The 21,044-nt window shown below is 42.9% G+C and overlaps 1 protein-coding gene across 1 annotated transcript in view; it reads right to left on the bottom strand.

The window, feature by feature from the left end:
• Positions 1-18,035, bottom strand: part of IRAK2 (interleukin 1 receptor associated kinase 2) — a 32,220-nt gene extending 14,185 nt beyond the window's left edge. Inside the window, exons 1-4 of the mRNA XM_048858317.2 lie at positions 17,665-18,035; positions 14,306-14,485; positions 2,216-2,359; positions 1,648-1,754 (exon numbers count right to left, since the gene is read on the bottom strand). Of these exons, the coding sequence (XP_048714274.2) occupies positions 1,648-1,754; positions 2,216-2,359; positions 14,306-14,485; positions 17,665-17,794 (561 nt within the window). The 5' untranslated portion in view covers positions 17,795-18,035. The remainder of the gene's footprint in view (positions 1-1,647; positions 1,755-2,215; positions 2,360-14,305; positions 14,486-17,664) is intronic.
• Positions 18,036-21,044: the final 3,009 nt, after the last annotated feature.

Raw genomic sequence — 21,044 nt, 5'->3', positions numbered from 1 at the left:
GCTCCCACATCCCGAGCTTGATAAATCTGTTCAATATACAAAGGTGCAAAACACTAACTTCCCAGCAGGGAGCTTTGGAACCATTGCATTTATTTACAGCCATCTCCTCCTCTGGCTGGAATGCTTGTATCATGTTATATTGGACATCGTCAGTGAGGTTTAGAGGTTTAAAATGTAACCTTCAAAATTTTTAGAATCTAGTAGGAAATATTGATTAAACTCTTTTTTTTTTTTTGAGTCCCCAAATCCACCACACTTAGGAACTTTTCTTAAACTTCTAAAAATAAATATCCCCCCCTTATTTCCATGTCTGGTGTGATCACAGCACAGTGCAATGTGAAAAGCACCCTTTACTGCTCTGCATCAGTAACCACATTGGGAATTCTCTCATAATCAGTTGCCATCCAGATTCGTTTCCCATACCTGACTTTGTAATATGCAATGGCATTAATGAGCATAGTTCTTCTCAGTGGTAAACCAACTGAAGTCAGCAGAGTCTGTACAAGTTCTTCAAACAAGAACTTGTGAAATTAGGTACCATGTTTTCAACAGATATACAGTAACTCCTCACTTAAAGTCGTCCCGGTTAACGTTGTTACATTGCTGATCAATTAGGGTACATGCTCGTTTAAAGTTGTGCAATGCTCCCTTAGAACGTCATTTGGCAGCTGCCTGCTTTGTCCACTGCTTGCAGGAAGAGCAGCCTGTTGCAGCTAGCTGGTGGAGGCTTGGAACCAGGGTGGACCGGAAGCCCCTCCCATCAGCTCCCCATTCCTTTAAGTTCCCTGTGCAGCAGCCGCCCAGCAGGCTATCAATTGCTGGCAGTTCAGCTGTCCCTCCCCCCACTGCCATGTGCTGCTCCTGCCCTCCAGAGCCTCCTGCTTGCTGTGTGGGGGAAAGGGGGGAGGAAGAGGGAGGCTAATGTCAGGGTGTCCCCCTCCCCTCTACTCCTGCACCCCGCTTACCCCATCTTCTATAGAGCACGGGGGGCGGCGGGGGGGGGGGCACAACATCACAGGGCTCAGCACAGCAGGAGCTTCCTGGCAACAGCTGCCATCTCAGTTTGCTGATTAACTTAAAAAGGCAGCGTACTTAAGAGTGGGGTCAGCATACTTAAAGGAGCAATGCGCATCTCTCTCTTACACACAGGGTGTGTGTCTCTGTCTGCCATGCTGTCTCCCCTTGCTCCATTCGTGCTGCCTTGTAGAGTGTGAAGCCACATTAACAACGAGTTAACCCTTGAGGGCTCAGCCAAATGCTAATTCATCATTTAGCAGTAAGGCATCCCCTGGGAAATATCCCACCCTCTGACGTCACCACCTCAATCAAGCTTCACAATCATCATCGCTGTGTACCATTATTAAATTGTTTGTTTAAAACTGAGAGAGTGTGTGTCGTCTGGTAAAAGAGATTTCCCTGGAACCTAACCCCTCCCCCCCCATTTACATTAATTCTTATGGGGAAACTGGATTCGCTTAAAGTTGCATTTTTCAGGAACATAACTACAAAGTTAAGTGAGGAGTTACTGTACAGTTTATGCAGGTAGAAGGATGCACACAAATTCCTTTTAATTAAAGGAACACAGAATGGCATGAAAGGCAATTTTCACTGTCATCAGAAAATTGAGGTTTAAACTAGGGGGTTTACCTTCACACTCGATGAATGAGGAGGATTTGATTGTAGGGAGTGCATAAGGTCCTCTGGGGGAGGTAGTGGATAGGGGAGTGAGTCTGAGATTCTTCCAGAAACTGGATCTGAAAATGACATTAACAGTGATGGGGAAATGCATTATTTTTGTGATACTATAAGTATGAATAGTTCAGTTTCTGTGATTGTTTTCTCAAGTCCCCTAAACCAGTTGACAGCCCATCAGGACTAGGCACATTGTGTGACGGTGCAGATTTGTTCTTCTGACTCACCCTAGCAGGGTGGGACTCTTTAGTTCCAGCTTAGGGATATAAAATGCTCAGTCTCTTGAAGACGAGAGAGAGAGAGAAAGAGAGAAACTGGAGGTCTTTCCAGGAAAACATCAGGAACAGACAGCTCAGGAGGAAGTTCAGGGCTTTGTTACGTAAGCAGTAATAAAGGCAAACCACAGGAAAGGGTGAGTTTGCGTCATCATACAGTGGATCTATGCTGGTTGGGAGTGCGAACTGTCCCTATCTACACATTAATTCCACCATTAAACAAATATATCTCATGTTATTTTACTTACTAGCTGCTGGTAAGTCTGGTGATGGTCCAATCTCATTTTCTTTGGCTTTATTTTTGTTTTCTGTGGGATAACAGGGTATACTCTCTTGTTTAGGTGACTCTAATGGTACTCTGGCAGGATTAGTAATATTAGAGACTGATACCCCTGCAAAACAAACAAGAAAAAAATTAAACTATGTAGATTACTAAAACAAAAAACCCCCATACAGCCACACCGAGAAAATGAGCTCTTAATCTGAGACAAAATGTCCTAAAAATGCCTTAGTACATTATAATTAAAAATGCTTAGTCAGAGTGTAACATATTAAATTAAATTAACTAAATAAAAACATAAGAACAGTCATAGTGGGTCACACCAGTGGTCCATCTAGCCCAGTATCCTGTCTTCCGACACTTGCCAATCCCAGGTGCTTTGGAAGGAATGAACAAAACAGGCAATCATTGAATGATCCATGGCCTCTCGTCCACTCACATCTTCTGGCCATCAGAGGCTATGAAAATCCAGACCATAGGGTTGCATCCCTGACCATCTTAGCTAATAGATGTTGATAGACCTATTCTTTGAGAATTTATCGAATTCTTTTTTGAACCCTGTTGTAGTTTTGGCCTTCACAACATCCCCTGGCAATGAGTTCCACAAGTTGATTGTACACTGCGAGAAGAAGTATTTCCTTTTTTGTTTTTGTTTTTTAAACCTACTGCCTCCTAATTTAATTGGGTTACCCCTGGTTCTTGTTGTTATGTGAAGGAATAAATAACACTACCTTACTCACTTTCTCCATACCATTCCCTATTTTATAAACTTCTATCATATCCCCCCTTAGTCGTCTCTTTTCCAAACGGAAAGGTTCCAGTCTATTTAATCTCTCCTCCTACGGAAGCTGTTCCACATCCTTAATCATTTTTGTTGCCCTTCTTTGTACCTTTTTGAGTTCTAATTATCTTTTTTTGAGACGGAGTGACAAGAACTGCACACAGTATTCAAGGTATGGGCGTACCATGGATTTATATTGTGTCATTCTGATATTATCTGTCTGATTATCTATCCCTTTCCTAATGGTTCCTAACATTGTGAGCTTTTTTGACTACCGCTGTACATTGACTGGATCTTTTCAAAGAACTACTCATAATGACTTCAAGATCTCTTTCTTGAGTGGTAACAGTTAATTTAGATCCCATTATTTTGTATGTGTAGTTGGGATTGTTTTCCACTGTGCATTACTTTGCGTTTGTCCACAGGATTTAAACTCAATAAGTATTACTGAGGATGAATAGAAAGTGATTATTTGAAACAAATGTATTTCATAGTCATCACCATGCATAACTTGTTACTTAAAAAGATCAGTTAGCAATAATAATATATTGCTCTTATCATGTGGGACATAGCACTTTTCATCCAAAGATCTCTTTAGGTACATTAGTTAAACCTCATAGCACCTCTCTGAGGTAGTTGTGTTTGTTATAGCCATTTTATAGTAAATGGAGGCACAGAATTTCAGTGACATGCCCAAGATCACACTGCCAGTCAGTAGCAAAGGTAGTAACAAAACAAAGGAATCCAGGCACTAACTTTTGCATCTCTTAATATGTCCCTTGTAGAATAAGTCCTATAGAACATAATAGAAAATGATAACTTTTTTGTAGTCTTTTTTAATCATTGTATAGATTTTAATAGAGAATTATTCTCCAGTTTTAGAATTCCATAAGATAGTTAATAACCTAAAGAAAGAGTCTCATTCTTTATTAAATTTCATGATATCTGAGAGTAATTTCTATAGAATCCTGCTGCTTTCCTCCTATTAAATACTGTGGGACTTTTCTGGTAAGATTCAGGGGTAAATCATCATCTTGATGTACAGAGAGAGACTATGCCATGCCAATAATTATTATTATTTGGGGTGGATCACCCCCTCACAGGACAAAAATGTGAGTGCAAAGAAACCCACTCAGGGTTTTTATGAACAACATGTAAAACAATAGTAATGCTTTGCTCTTATATAGCTTGCTTCTCAACATGTTTTACAAAAGAGAATCAGTGTCATTTTCCCTACTTTACAACTGGAGAAAACAGAGGCAGAGAAAGGTGAAGTGGTGTGCCCAAGATCACACAGCAAGTCAGCGACGATGCCAGGAAGAGGGCCCTGGTCTTCTCCCTCCATGCCCCAGACATTACTCTATTGGATTACACTGCCTACTGTTTCATTGCTATTCTTTTTAAAATAAGAGACTAAGATTAAACAAATCTCTTCACAAACCACATTCAAAGGAAACAACCCCATTAGATGATATTGGTTTAACAGACTGAACATGAAATGATTTATTTAATATTTACTCTGGCAAAAGATCCAGGGTAAAAATTTCAAGGGCACCTAAGCAATCTAGGTGCTGAAGTCCCATTGGCTGTCAATGAGGCATCAGCTCTTAAATGCCCAAAGGGGCTGATCCAAATACCACTGGGGTCAGTGGAAAGACTCCCATTGACTTCAGTGGGTTTTGGATCACGCTCCAAGTCACTTTTGGAAATAAGACTTAATCTCTTAAGTCATTTAGGGGCTCTTGAAAATTTTACCTCTGAGGGCCAAATTTTTCTCTTACATTGTCATAAATCAAGTGACTGGATTTATTCTAAATAAACACCTGTGAAACTGAGAGAAGAACTTGGCCCCAAATTTCAAAAGGTACTAAAATCCTGCTCTCATTAAAGTCACTTGTTTTTGGTGAAAGCAGGAGTAGGGCCACAATCCTTTATTGACAATTATTTATTTCACTTTGTCCCGTGAATGCATCGTAATAGTAAAATGTAGGTTTAGAGAATTATTGTGTATCTCAGTGGTTCCTTATTGTTGTGAAGTGATTGCATGGAACATCTAGCTCATGTAACACCAATGAAACATATACCACGCCCTGATATATCTGACTTGCCTTGAGAGAGTGTTATGTGTTAGGTTATTTCTGGTTTCGGTCGCACTTAAAAAAACACCACAATTCTCTAGACCAGGGTGTCAACTTGTGATATTTTCCATCTCATTCCATTTCCAAAATACGCACTTCAGCAGGTGAAAACAGGAAATCACAGCTGACTAACATAGCAGAAATAGACAAGTTGGTCAACAAGAAAAAAAAAACCCAAACCCTACCAGAAAATTTGTGGTTTCAAAGCTAGTATGAACATAAAGGATGAGCTAATTTATAGCAGAATTCAGGTTGCAAGAAAGGGCTATCTATTTGTTTGTGGTTCTTACGTGGCTTGTTTATTCTGTGGTATAATTCTCACTGTGTGTGCAAGAAGACTAAGGGCATACCTACACTGCCCTGCCGCTTGGACTAAAGGGTTGTGAATAGCAACATGCACGCATGTACTGCAATATAACTCTCCGTGGGGGGACGACACTGCTGGTGTGAATTTAAAGGTCCCGAGTTTGCATAGTGCAGTGTAGCCATGCCCTAAGGTTTAAATCCCACATTAGACACCATGAACACTTATTTTTTTTACCTTTACATTTATAGGAACAGGTTAGGGTGGGTATATTATCTTTGCGTGGGTGTAATCCCCTGACCCTCCTCATTTCAGAAGCCATTGTTTGGGATCCTACATGGATTCAGCCTAACTAGAAAATCATTGTTCCACATTACTAGAAAGAAATAGAAATCGGAGGCAGTTCAGAGAACTACAAAAATGATCAAGAGCCAGAACTGATTTACAAAGAAAAATGAAGAAGCAATTTATTAATATGTTACAGCCCATTTGTGTTGCTCTACCAGTGCAAAGGGCACTAGAAATCCAGCAGTATTTGCTACCTGGGAATTTCTGTAGCCCAGGGAGAATCCACACATGATGAAGAGCCAGCGCAGCCTCTGATATAGGGGCCATATTAGGGTACCTCTCCTCTCTCGCTATTCCTGGCTGCTGGACATAGATTAGAACAGCCCTTAGGCTTTTCTAATTTACAAAAAAAAAAGCTGAATTGGGGAACACCTTTGCTCACTGCACCAACAGATCCTGCACCAAGTACAGGATGAAACTGGGAATCAGGTCTGAAAGAGCAAAACATGGAATACTGTTAAGAGAACATTATCAGTGGACAAGTTATCAACGTACAGAAATTTGAAAGATAAAAGCATCCTTGAGGGAAAGAAGGCATTACTTTATACAATTAAATAAGGGCATACGTAGGAGCAATGGGATGGAATTAAGGTAAGAAAAGAAGGGAAAAATTTAGGCTAATAGGAAAAACTTTCTGACAATGGGGTGTATTAGAGTGTGAAAGATTTTCCCAAGGAAGTAGCTGGAACTCCACTGCATGGGACATTTAAAACTGCAATGGACAGTGCATCTGGAAATGCCCTGCCTGGACTAGATGATCTCAACTTCTAATTATTTTGTCAATCTGGCATCTTGCACCAGTTTTACTAAAAATGAAAATTGTTTTCTTTTTGATAAAAAACCTGGAAGCACCAATATGAAATTTATTTTACCACACCATTGTAACAGGTTCTTTTATCTTAAAGAAGGTTTGTATCGGCAGTACAAACCACAGCCTTCTTTTTCATTTTGAAGTCAGATAATATCTTTGTGTTTTACTTAGTAGTGGCTGTATTTGAAACAACTAGGAAACAGGATGTTTTATTTATAATCTGTATTCTTGATAAGTATGAAAACTAAAGGCCCTATCACATCGGTGGAAGTAGGATGAGGTCCTACAGTTCTTCAAAACTAGGCAGATTCACTTTAGATGCACATCTTCTTTGGTTTTAATCTGTTTGGATCTTACCCTGAGTTTTCCTTCGGTTCCAGATTTGAATGAAACCAAGCACCCAGTCTGAAATTCAGACAAATTCATTTCATGTCCTCTGGTGCTGTGTCAGAACCATGTGAAACCAAAAGTTTTATAGGGTTTCACAATACCTGCTCACCAACAGAAGTTGGTCCAATAAAAGATATTACCTCACCTTGTCTGTAATATCCTGGAACTGACACGGCTACAGCACTGCATAATCCCTGCATCATGAAGTTAGGGGTTGTTTTTTTTTAACTTGTTCTTTCAACTACATTGGGGTGGCCAACCTGAGCCTGAGAAGGAGCCAGAATTTACCAATGTACATTGCCAAAGAGGCACAGTAATACGTCAGTAGCCCTGCATCAGCTCCCCCAACCCTGTTCCCAGCACCTCCCACCCACCAGCAGCCCTGCTGATCAGCACCTCCCCCCTCCCTCCGCCTACCTCACGATCAGCTGTTTCGTGGTGTGCAGGAGGCTCTGCAGAGGAGGGGAAGGAGTGAGGGCACAAGGAGTGAGGGCACGGCAGGCTCACGGTAGGGTGACCAGATAGCAAGTGTGAAAAATTGGGACGGGGATGGGGGGGCAATAGGTGCCTATATAAGAAAAAGCCCCAAATCGCAGGACTGTCCTAATAAAATCGGGACATCTGGTCACCCTAGGCTCAGGGGACGGGATGGGAAGGGGTGGAGTAGGGCAGGGCCTGTGCAGAGCCAGGTGTTGAGCAGTAAGCATCCCCCGGCACACTGGAAAGTTGGCGTCTGTAGCTCCAGCCCTGGAGTTGGTGTCTTTACAAGGAGCCGCATATTGACTTCTGAAGAGCCGCATATTGACTTCTGAAGAGCCACATGGCTCCGGAGCCACAGGTTGGCCACCCCTGAACTACATGAAAAGTTCTAAAATTAGAACTGCTTTCCCCACTGACAGTGGTTTTTTGAGGGCCTTTTCTGAATGTTGTAACTTCCTCTATACCCAGCAAACACGCTACCACTGAAGCTACAGAAATGATGTAATCATAAGAGTCCAGGGGAGTCATTGTTCCTGACATTCAGAAATGGCATTTGAGTAGAGCAGAAAACAGGCCTGATGGAGTTCTAATCCTTTTGGTAACAATCTGCCAATAACTTCTCACATCAGTTTTTGGGGCCTGATTCTGATCTCACCAAGGTCAATCAGGAATAACTCCATGAAGTAACTGTTTTTACAATGGTGTTAGTTTGATCAGAATCAGACCCTTTAAGTTTTATAAACTGTTTGCCCACTAAAAAAGTAGCACATTATCCTCTGTCATGTCTGCTTGAGGAGTCTCAGCTGAATAAAGTACTAAGGCACAAAACATAAGATATTGAGGGCAACGACTTCATAGCTTTTGTTTTCTTTGACAAACAGTCTGAAAAGCAAGCCATCCATGTTTCTGCTCACAGCTGAATACATTTTGGAAATCCCACAATGAGGTAATAAGATAAACAATTCTGATTACTGCATACTGGAGAAGGGGAAAAAAAAAAGGAGAGAGAGAGAGATTGTGGCCCAATCCTGCAGCCCCTCAAAGCAATAGGGAGTTTTGCCATTAACTGCAGTGTAGAAGTAGGCGATAAGATATTCAAATAAAGTTAACTGTATGACCAATTAGACACCATAATGTAGTTCTGTAATTCTATACATTTGAATTATAATGAACATTTGTCAAAATTGAATATTGATCAAGCCACACTATCATTTAAAAAATTACTGCTAAATATTGACGAAGCCACAGATGACCCTGGGGATTTGTCCTTTCACCCCTCTTCTGAATTCTCCCTTTCCCCATCATTTTTTCCCCAGCATTAACCCCCTTCTTCTCTCAGATCCCCCCTTTCTCTCGCTTATCCCCCCCCCATCATCCAGTCAAAATCTAAACCAGTCTCCATTCAAAGGCCATCAGTTCCACTCCTTCATTGACTAGAGCCATGATACTCAGACTCACGAGCCATAAGTGGCTCCTTCATGTGTCTTCTGCGGCTCTTTGTAGCACATGATATTAAAACACTGTGTGATTTAATTATTAACTGATCTAAATAGTAAAAGCATCCTGATTGGTTAATGTTATTAACCAATTGTAGTTGATAAAATAATACTTGGTCATTTTGCTGTGAGGATTAGATAAGATTAGATAAGGAGAGAGAGAGAGTGTGAATAGGCTCCCGAACCACTGAGGTGTGAGTATCACTGGCTTGGAGACTTGTAGAAATCCCAGGGCCAGAGCAACTATGTTTACAGCATTTTTAACCTTATCCAGGGAATAAGAAGCTGCAGCTGGAAATGAAACCTGAGTCTTGCACATAACCAATTACAGTAGAGCCAAGAGATCACAGGACAAACTAGTTCAGTGTTTTTTTTAAACTGCCACTAAAATGATCAGTTTCTAGCTATTAAGCAATGCAGGAGAATATGGTTCCTCTTATTTATTATGTTTTATAACTTTTGAAAATGAGCCTTAGGCCTTATCTATACTGCCACTTACAGCACTGAAACTTTCTTAGCTCAGGGGTATGAAAACACACACCCCTGAGTAATGCAAGTTTCAGCGCTGTAAAGTGGCAGTGTAGACAGTGCTACAGCACTGGGAGACTCGCTCCCAGCGCTGGGAGCTATTCCCCTCGTGGAGAATACAGTGCTGGGAGAGCTGCCGCAACTACACAGCCATGACAGCACTTTAACGTCGGCTGTGCAGACATACCCTTAGTCACTTCAAAAAAAATTACCCATAATTAATTGTTAAATAAGGCTTTATCTGCTTAGTAGCCCCACATCACTATATATGTGAAAACCTCACAAAGAGGAAGGATGAGACTGGCAGAATGGTCCAGTGCCTAGGGCACAAACCTAGTATTTGGGAGACCCGGGTTCAGTTCCCTCCATGGCCAGAGACTTTCTATGTTACTTTGGGCAAGTCGTTTAGGGTATATCCACACACAGCAAAAAAAACCAAACAAACAAACAAAAAAAAACCCACCCCCACCGCAGCAAGTCTCAGAGCCTGGGTCTGCAGACTGGGGTTTGTGCTGTGGTGCTAAAAATAGCCACATAGCTGCTTGGGCTCTGAAACTCACCCCCCCCCCCCCCCCACATGGGCTTCAGTGCCCAAGCTGGAATGTCTACACAGCTGTTTGTAACATGAGTCCAGGTCTGTAGACCTGGGCTCTGAGACTTGCTGCCACAGGGTTATTTTGGTGTACAGACATACCCTATGTCTCTCTGTACCTCAGTTCCCCATCTGTTAAATGGAGATAATAATCCTTATGCCACAGGAGTATTGCGAGGATAACTACATTAAAGATTGTAAGCCACTCAGATATTACGGTGATGGGGACCATATAAGTATCTTAGATAGAACATTAATAAATGTAGTCTTACTACATGCCCCACAAAGCCGTTCATTATTATCATCATCCCTATTTTTCCATATACAGAGCAGCAATTTGCGCAAGCTCAGACAGGAAATCAGTAGTATAGCTGATCGCAGGCTGAATGCAGATCTCTGGACTTCTACTCCAGTGCCTTAATCAGAAGGCCATCGATCATTACACCATTTTCTTTAGTGATTATGGCAGAACAGCTATGATCCTGAGCCATGAGGTTCAATTCTGGATTCCAAGTTTGCCACCTCCCCCCGAATGCATGTCTCCTCACATCTTGGATTTTGGGCTGACCTATTATCATTTGTGAAATTTGGCTCTCAAGCTAGGTATGAATTCCATCCACCTGAATTCAGATTGAAATACTGGCCCCAACCCAACTAGGGCAGGAAGGCAGTGTACTTAATTACTTCTTTCTAAAGTACTCCACTGTCTGACTTTCCTGGCTTTTATGACCCCAATCAGCTACTCCCCTCCCACATGCCACTCCTAGTTCATTGTGCTCCAATAATCTCACTCAAACTGCTCAAGCTTTGCTTTCCTCTAAGGCCTGATCCAGTTCCCAGGAAACTCAATGGAAAGATTCCTCTTTACTTCCATGAGAGTGGCTGCATTGGACAAATTCATTCTAGTAGTCAAGTTTTACAGCAGAGCTTACAGGCAGATTTTACTCCCCTCTGATTTGGAAAGAAGTTGTTTAGATACTATTTTTAACAGGGAAAACCCCTAGACTTGCTGGTGTTTGCTGAGTACAGAACAGTCCTGTTTATCCCAAAAATCTTTCAGTAAGCTCAAAAACTTTCACAGAGACAGAGGATCATAGAAGCAGGGTGTGATGAGGAAAGCCACTCACATCGGAAGAGACTGAGGTCAGATAGGAAGGAGCTGTACCTAATCAGGGAGCTGGATGCTTGGGATTCTGCTGCTGCATGTTACAGAAAGTGCTGTAACATGGATACATACAAGAACAATCATTATCCAGAAAGAATGGGTTGATGTCACTATGTAGCTGAGATTATGTTTTCTGTGTACTTCGGGAGTCTGCTGCTGCTGGAGACAATTGCCATATGGAGGACTGTTTCTCCATTACCTTATACCTTGTGTAGTCATAGATAAGAATTTTACTTGGTCCTTGCTGAGGCAAAGCTTTCCTTGACTAGTGGAAGTTTTGCCAGAGTAAGGGCTGAGTTGTTTTTGAGTAAAAACAGAAACTCAACATTTTACCCAGGATCCCTTTCCATTTTCAAATATTAGAGCAGACTTAACTAACAAGTGAAATTTACTATGCAGCATCTGGGTTTGCTGCGTAGTTGCTCTGAAGATTACTGTAGCTGGGTTTCAGCCATGTAGTCTGTAAACTACCGTGCAGTGAGATTAAATAAAGGAGTACCCCCTGTGCTGAGTGAGTAGGAGTCACACTGAGGTCATCCAGCTGTTTATAGAAGGCTTTGCTGGAGACTGCCAGATCTCTCTACCCTGGGGCAAAAGTGATATCATCATTTCAGGTGTTATTAAAATTCATTTCCCTAAAATCTTTGAATGCAACTTTTGAAAGCCTGGTAACGATTAAATTCCTCTGCCACAGAAAAGACATCGCACCTAGCTGAGTAACAGACTTCCTGGAAAAGATAAAATTGCAAATTGCTGTTCCTTGCATGTAATTAAAGAAAGCGAGGAGAGGTTTTTGTGTCCGGTTCCAAACTGCTTTCTCCAAAGGAAAGAATGCAGCTGATTTTCTCTCTGAAATCATTACAGCATGGTATACATAACAGGATTACTCAGAAATGCCAGGAACACCCTGCACTGAGCAAGCACAAAACCAAAGGTGGATCCAGGATTCCTTTGTGGGGAGGGGGTGGAGTATAGTGTTTTAATGGCTGCTTCTAATTAGAGTTTAAAGTGTGACTGTGTGAAAAGTGACTTTAAAAACACTATTGGGGGATTCCACATTTATTGTCTTAGTGACTTCCAAATCAAATTTGCTTCATTTATGAAGAAAGAAGATTTTTTTTTCTAACAGCTAGACCTGCAACCTTAGGCTATGTCTACACTACAGACCTTACAGGTGCACAGGTGTACCGCTGTAGTTAAACAGCTGCAAAGCCTCCAGTGCAGCCTGCTGCTAGAGCTCTCCTGCCGGCGTAATTATACACCCCCAATGAGCAGTGGTAGCTATGTCAGTAGGATAGGGTCTCCTGCTGACAAAGCGCTGTCCACACTGGTGCTTTTGTTGGTGAATTTATGTTAGTCAGGGGTGGGGTGTTTTCACACCCCTAACCAACAAAAGTGCTAGTGTAGACATGACCTTAGTTTAGAACCTGTGTTACTGACATGCAAATCAGAATAGATACCAGCTCATTTTCCCATAGCTCCATTGGTTCTACAGGGTGGATAAGAGTAAGGTTTCTCTCTCTTACAAAGAGTAGATGTGATCCTGAATTCAGACTGGGGGTATATCTATTAAGTAAGAAGGTGCCATTTTTGCATTGGCCCAATGATGTTAATTGAGCAAAACTCCTTCTGAAATCAATGGTAATTTTGCTTGATTAAGGAAGGTGAGATTTTTGGCCCTTAGTCACTTAAGAGTAAAATTGCATTTTCAAGGACAACTAAAACAGAATGTCTGTAGGCTGTTTAACGTGTATGTTTCAATCTCCTCAAGCCAGCTATTATTTTGTCTACTACAGTATTAACTCAGCCTCCAAGTACTGAAACCCTGGTAATTTATCTGAGGAACTTAGATAGCTGATTCACTAGGGTGTAGTCAATATTTGCGAAGCACTATGGATGTGCTGGGTATCACCATTATTTGCCAAGGACAGGATCAACATTCCTCTGATTTGCCATAAATAAACTGACATCCAGTGTCTAATGTTAAGGCCTTGATACCAGTCTGACTGGCATCAAGAAACAGCCAGAGACAAGTTTGTTATCCCAGGCCCCTGTCTTGCTAAATGCTGAGTGCCTTCTGTTTGTTGCAGAGCATACTTCATTCCAGCAACTTACTTGAGTGATGTTTGGATCTGAGTTTTGGTTCATCTCTAATTGATAAGATCAGTTCTTCCTTGGACAGATAAGAATAAAACCTGCTGACACTAAGAGTAGACATTCACCTATGACCAGGGCACCAAAATGCAAAGGCAACATGACCCATTGGATTTAGCATGGGATTAGAAATTGGGAGCTTATTCTGGCTCAGTTTTTCCCTGTGCAATTTGGGGCAAATCACTTAACCTCCCTGTACATCAGTTTTACCATCTCTAAAACAGGGACAGTTTCTTACATGGACACTATGGGTATAAGGTGGCGAATATCTGTAAAGGTCTCCTAAATGTGTAGTCAGAAACACAAACATAACTTGGATACATCAGGTATTGAAAGCTATGGTATTATTTCATAATGCCTTTTTATAAGTCAATGGTTTGTTCAAATTCTAGGCACCCTATATCTAAAGTGATATAGCAGAAACAGAGGCTGTTCACAGACAGGTGATAAAAATTATTAGAGGCCTTCATCTGGAGACACAGAAAAAAGACCAGGACTATTTAGAGAGAGATGGTGCTAAGACAGAGGTGGGCAAACTACGGCCCGCGGGCCACATCCGGCCCACGAGACCCTCCTGCCCAGACCCTGAGCTCCTGGCGCCGGAGGCTAGCCCCCGGCCCCTGCCCTTCTGTTCCCCCTCCCCTGCAGCCTCAGCTCACTGTGCTGCCAGCTGGGGTTGCGAGCTCTTGCCAGGCAGCGCAGCTGCAGCCTGAGCTGGTGCTCTGTGCTGCGCAGTGGCATGGCTGGCTCCAGCCAGGTGGCACGGCTGGCTGTCTTGGTGCTCTGGGTGGCGCAGCTGTAGTGCTAGGGTTTACGTTGCCTAATATAAAATACAATAAGTTCCTCTCAGGGAGAAAGATCATCTACTCACAGTCCAGAATCACTTGTGCTGCTTGGTAGAGCTGCAGTCCTTGGAGAAGTTCTAGTAACTGTTGGACTGTTGCTAGCCTCACTCCCCACCACCACATGAGTTCTCTCGTTATGCTGATTCCTGTCTTCTCCATGCACTTGATTTTCCGCAGTTCTGTCTGATCAGTTATCACATAGGAGGCTAAAGGTAAAGAAGGGATATTTCTCTTATAAAAAGTGGAAGAAAAACACAAGCGGGGGAAGTCTGAGCCTATTGCATATGCTCATTTAGTTTACATTTGCACAACAACTGAAAAAATAGGTACACAATAAATTAGGAATAAAGAAGATCATAATGCGAGTCTCAAGAAAAATCGGTTCCCTGGAGTAAGAGGTGCTAAATGTCTATACTAAATTTTTAGTATAGACCATTACTGTAATTTAGTCCTTTTCTATACTCTGGTCTACAATTAAACTTTAGATCAACCTAGCTATATCTCTCGGGGCATGAAAAATTCACACCCCTGAGGACCATAGTTAAGCAAACCTAACCCTTGGTGTAGATGCAGCTAGGTTGATGGAAAAATTCTTTCATCAGCCTCACAACAACCACTCGGGGAGGTGGATTACGTATTTAGATGGAAAAACCTGTTCCGTTGCTGTAGGAAGCATCTACACTATAGGCACTGCAGCTGTATCACTATAGTTCCCATAGTGTAGACATGCCATACGCTACAAATGCTTTGCTGATATAACTATAATGGCAGAGCCTCCTAGTGCAAACAGTTTATGTCAACAGAAGGTGTTTTTTTTGTCAGCATAGGAACACTGCATCCCCAAGTGACATTAGCTATGCCCATAGAAGCACTTTTCTGTTGGTGTAGCTGCATCTATACAGAGCGGTTTTCTGGCATAGTTATGTCTACACTACAAAATTATGTCGACATAAGTTACTTTGGCATATACCCGCTGCAATAATTAAATCACTTTTGTATGTTCACACTACAATCCTTGTGTCAGCGGTGTGCCTCCTCACCAGGAGCGCGTGTAGTGTCAGTGGGGCATTGTGGGACAGCTTCTGAAAGCCAGTAACAGTCGACGTAAACAATGCAGTGTCTACACTGACACTGCACTGACCTAACTACATCAACACTGACTCTACACCTCTCCTGGAGGTGGAGTTATTAAGTTGTCATAGTGGGGCACTTACATCAGTGTTGAGCCAAAGGGGAGGGGGAGGCTCGGATACAGTTAATTAAGCCACACCAGGTGCATAAGTATAACCGGTTTTATTGCCAAAGTATAATAAGCTTCCCAGCCTTCACGCATTGCTAAATACATGCTTTCCAGCAAGCAAGAATCAATGCTTACGCCCCTTCTGCTATGGACAGTCCCGGACCCTCCAGCCTTGTCCCTGAGGGCTTGTAGTAGGCGCTGCTCCAGCGTGGGGAATTCCTGGGCACCCACAAGGCAGGGTCTGCAGGTGAGACTATTCATCTAAAGCAATCCTCATAGCAGTTTTTAATCATCATCTCCTTCTAAGGGGGGAGAGGGGGTGTATTCACCCACAAGCAGGCTCTGGCAGGAAACACTGCTGCTCTCTATTCCCACACTTCACAGTCTTGGGACACTCTGTAGTGTAGATCAGGCCTATGTTGGCTAAGGAGTGTGTTTTTTTCACATCCCTAAACAATATAGCTATTCAGACAAAACTCTGTAGTATAGATTTGGCCTTACACTTTCCTGTAGCTTCCTCAACATGAACATACACCAACTTAGCCTCCTTCTAGACTCCTTTGAACTCATCCACTTACCAATATGTAACTCTCATCCCTTTTACCCATATCTCTGAATTTGACTAACTAAGCCCCAGCGTAAGTGAGTCTGCATTGATGTAACTAAGGGGTCAGAAGAGAGGAGTGGAGCAAGAAAAACAAACAGAAGGATACAAGAAGGTGCAAACTGAAGTAGCTCCAGTGTACCTGGTCTTACATCTTCTGACTTCTTGGTGTGTAAACTACACTAACTTAGGCTTTGTTTACACTGGGGATTTCAGTCTTTGGTCAGCCACTGGTGTACCTGCCACAATGTAACTCCCTGGTGTAGAAAGTCTTAATTTGCACTGGTACAGTTGACTCCAGTGTGAAGCTGGAATAAACTGTACTGTAAGTGGAAATTGCAATTTACGATGACTTTGCCCATCTACCCTAGGATTTTTCACCAGGGCAGCTATGCTGTTTTGTGGTCATCAATGGCTGCAGCTGAGGCAAATCCCCAGTGTACGTAATGCGTTAGACTCCCTTACACTAGATAAATTAGTGTCAGGGAGTTTAAATTTCTCTGCTTACATATTTCCCCTTAATTTGGCCCAATGGAGTTACAGCTGGGATGGAATTTAGTTCATGATCCTCTATTACTGCACCCTTTGTCCTTTCTCCATGGTCTGTCATTGCACCCAATGAAGTGAGCTGTAGCTCACGAAATCTTATGCTCAAATAAACTGGTTAGTCTCTAACGTGCCACAAGTACTCCTTTTCTCATTGTTCACTGTGTTTCTTTAATTTAGACTCCAAGCTGCAGGGACCTGTTCTTCTTTGACCTTCAGACTCTTGGGGTTTGGGATAAACGATTTTCTCTTTCAAGACAAAATGTGGATTTGGGGAACTAACAAATGTCAGATAATTTGAATGTGAATATCCAGGAATGGGATAATCTGGGTATGCCTGTCTCTCTAAGGGTCCATGCACACCTCTGGCACTGAATAAATAATAATTTCAGTAGAGAAAATGTCATAAGAATTGTAAGGAAAGTGGTAGGAGAAATCAAAAGATATAAAATAAGGTTCCTCCTTCCTTCCCCCACTGGCAATAGCTCACCTTACCTGATCACTCTCCTTATAGTGTGTATGGTAACACCCATTGTTTCAGGTTCTCTGTGTATATAAAATCTCCCCACTGTATTTTCCACTGAATGCATCTGATGAAGTGAGCTGTAGCTCACGAAAGCTCATGCTCAAATAAATTGGTTAGTCTCTAAGGTGCCACAAGTCCTCCTTTTCTTTTTAAGTATCCTAAGTATTTCTGTGCTTATCTGAATAGAATGGAGGTTCAGCCACCACTAAGTTATTTACACCTTGATCCCGCTAATGGATCCATATGCAGGGGAAGCCCTGAGCCCTCCACCTACAGCATCTGGTCTTTAGAGAGCGCCAGAAAGTGCCTCTGTGAGGAATCCTCCGTGTGACCCCATCTTAGAAAGCGGAGAGTTCACTGGCGGGGCTTGTCTCCAGCCATCGGCCCTTACTCCTGTCACGACCCCTGCCTGCCTCGCTCCTTGTCAGCAAACCCTCCGCCCCTTCCCCTCTCAGCTCCCCGCTCTCACCGAAGCGCATCCAGTCGTAGTCGTTCAGGCAGTCCATCTTCTGGCAGAACTCCTCCAGCACGCAGGCAGGTAGGGTGTGGAGGTAAGCGGGCTGCGGGGAGCTCCCCGGGCCTGGCTGCTGCTGGGCCATTCCGGCACAGTCACTTGCTGCGCCCGCCGCCGCCGCCGCCTTCCCTGCTTGGGCCGTCAGCGGCACACGGCGCTCGCTGCCCTCGCTCTCTGGCGCCGCTCCGCGCGTAGGCGTTGGCGCTCATCTCACACGCCTCAGGCGCTGCCCCCTCTGCGGGGGCTGGCACGAGCAGCATGTCCCCCTATCAGCGGCCGCCTCGAGCCCCGGGGTGGAGGTATACCGGCCGCGAGGCGCTGCGGCTCTTCCGGTGCCGTGGTGACGTCATCCGCACTTCCCTCACGCTTAGAACAGGTTTTTCCTCCCCAGGGAGCGTGGGCGACGGGGGCGGGTGAAGTTGCATTGCTAGGTTGTGAGTGTGAGCCGGGGCTGGTTCCCTGAAAGTTACACCCAAGGGTTTCCCCAAGCGCAGTTGCACGCAGTGTTGCAAATTTAGTGGTTGGTTGTACATTTGAATTGAGATTGAAACGAATACAGGCTTTAAAAGCATGTACAGGATATGAGAAAATACTTGTATTTGAGGAAGCAGAATGGGTATGAAAAGTATGAACAAAGACTAGCTTCCTCACACAGCTGTTATTTATGACAATGTTGGCACATTTGTTTTGGCTGCATTGGCCTACCTAATACTGTCAAATTATTATTGATAAGCAAGGTCTGAATGAGCTCTCCCCTGACAGCTACTGATGAGCCAGGGGTGGGTGGACCAGACTGTATTTGCATGAACACACCTACTTTGCCTAGCTATCCAGGAGACAGAGCTGTGCTGCCCAAGTGATCAGTTTTGGCTGGTGTTGGGTTATAAATCACTTAAGTATTAAATGTGGGGGTTATGAAATGTTGTTATCCTTATTGTATACGTAAAGGGCAGCAGAACTGTACTTAGCCTGCTGGAATGAGGGGATCTCCCTCATGCTTAATTTGTGCGAGGGCTTGCCAGGGCTGAGCTCCAGTAGCTCTAGGCTCCCCAGTTCATAGCCCTGGAACCTGTGGGCTTGTCATATCCGTTATGAAAGTAATAAACTTGCTTGAGCCCTGGCACCTCTTTTGTTACAAATTCAGCTCTGGTCATCTTCAACTGAACTGCACTCCCTACGCAGAAGGTTTGGATGCTACAGCCTAGTGACAAGAGAGAGTGATGGGGCACACATGTTTTGCTTGGTGGTGGGAGCTCTGCCTAAGAGTCACAGGCACTATTTGACCTGCTTCTCTCTCCTGTTTAGAGAGAGAGCTGATTAGGCTTTAAAAGTGACCACTAGTTGAAATCCCTGATAATCAGGTCTAAGTGCTTAGACCTGCTGTGGGATAGTGTTTCTGTGGAAGAGACAGCCTAGCTTTTGCTAGCAGTGAAGTTCCCCCCTTGAGAGCTGAAATCACTGAGAGCTGGGTGGAACCGTGAGAGACCATCTCACAGAGGTTACAGTAGCAGGTGGCAGCAGAAGGTGACAGTGCACGGCCATTGGGGACGGAGTGGCCAGAGCATTGGACTATGTTTTATTGACTTCACTACAGAATGTTAGATTTGTGACTGTGAAACTTATATAAATACATTTCCTAGTAGGCCAAGATTTTTAAAATGCATTTTTTGCCAAGGTTGTTATTTCACATCGCTACCTCAAGAGGTCATTATCTTGGGGAGTTTCTGTACTAAACTTGTTTATTATAATTATGTTTATGTAAGAACAGCCATATTGAATCAGACCAATGGTCCGTCTATCCTAGTATCCTGTTTTGCGACAGTGACTATTCCAGGTGCTTCAAAGGGAATGAACAGTACAGGGAATTGTCAAAGTCAGATTCAAGACTCACTGAATTTGTCAGACCACCCTGTTTATTAGCAAAGCGCTTTGCCAATGCACCCAGATATATGTGAGCCTCCTGCAAAAAGCTCAAGCCAACCCATTTATACAGACAAGCCAAAGCCAATCCAACATAGGAGACAAAAGGAAGCAGAAACTGACAAATATACATGCATATCTTATTTGCATACTAACGTTTACCAATCTCCTAGCTCAGTAGGAGCTCTAAGTTAATTAGTTTGAGGATCCATTGTCTCACACTCCTTAAGGTTTCTCTTCCTGACAACTATATTTCAACAAATCTTTCAAGCAGCATTTCTTTAATGAATTATAATTTCAATATAAAGAAAAGGAGTACTTGTGGCACCTTAGAGACTAACCAATTTATTTGAGCATGAGCTTTCGTGAGCTACAGCTGATGCATCTGATGAAGTGAGCTGTAGCTCACGAAAGCTCATGCTCAAATAAATTGGGTAGTCTCTAAGGTGCCACAAGTACTCCTTTTCTTTTTGCGCATACAGACTAACACGGCTGTTCCTCTGAAATTTCAATATAATTCATTCTACTTTCACAGAATCATCAAGAGATCCATCCCTTGTCATCCACTCCCGGCTTCTGGCGAACAGAGGCTAGGGACACTCAGAGCATGGTGTTGCATCCCTGCCCATCCTGGCTAATAGCCATTGATGGACCTAACCTCCGTTAACTTATCTATTTCTTTTTTGAACCCTGTTATAATGTTGTCCTTCACAACATCCCTGGCAAAAAGTTCCATGGGTGACAGTGTGCTGTGTGAAGAAATACTTCCTTTTGTTTGTTTTAAACTTACTGCTTGTTAATTTCATTGATTGACCCCTGGTTCTTGTGTTAAGTGAAGGGGTAAATGACACTTCCTTATTCATTTTCTCCACACCAGTCAAGATTTTATAAGCTTCTGTCGAATCCCCTCTTAGTCATCTCTTCTTCCAAGCTGAAAAGTCCCAGTCTTTTTAATCTCTTCTCCTACAGAATCTGTTCCATACCCCTAATAATTTTTGTTGCCCTTCTCTGTACCTTTTCCAATTCCAGTATATCTTTTTTGAGATGGGGTGACCAGAACTGCATGTAGTATTCAAGATGTGGGCATATCATGGATTTATATAGTAAAAATGGAGGAGCTTGGTTTGCCAGACTGATCAGCTAAGCCAATATTGACAACCTATATGAAAAGGTTGCAAAACACCATGCCTCTGGACTGCATCAACTTGCAGAAAGCCTTATAAGCCAGTCACTATCAAAGCCAATTTTAGAAGAACTTAATGAGGCTGTTAAGAATGTGGAGACACAACTCAGTTTATGTGAATGGCTGTTGCACCATACTTTCTATTTAAGTAAGAGATACCACACACTACAAACTGGAGGCCAATATTAAGCGCACTGTCACTTGTTAATCCTGAAGTTGGACATTGGTTTTG

The sequence above is a fragment of the Caretta caretta genome, chromosome 7 (assembly GCF_965140235.1).
Source record: "Caretta caretta isolate rCarCar2 chromosome 7, rCarCar1.hap1, whole genome shotgun sequence".
NCBI lineage: Eukaryota > Metazoa > Chordata > Testudines > Cheloniidae > Caretta > Caretta caretta.
Note: the sequence above shows the minus strand (reverse complement) of the source record. Positions and strands in the feature narration are given on the sequence as shown.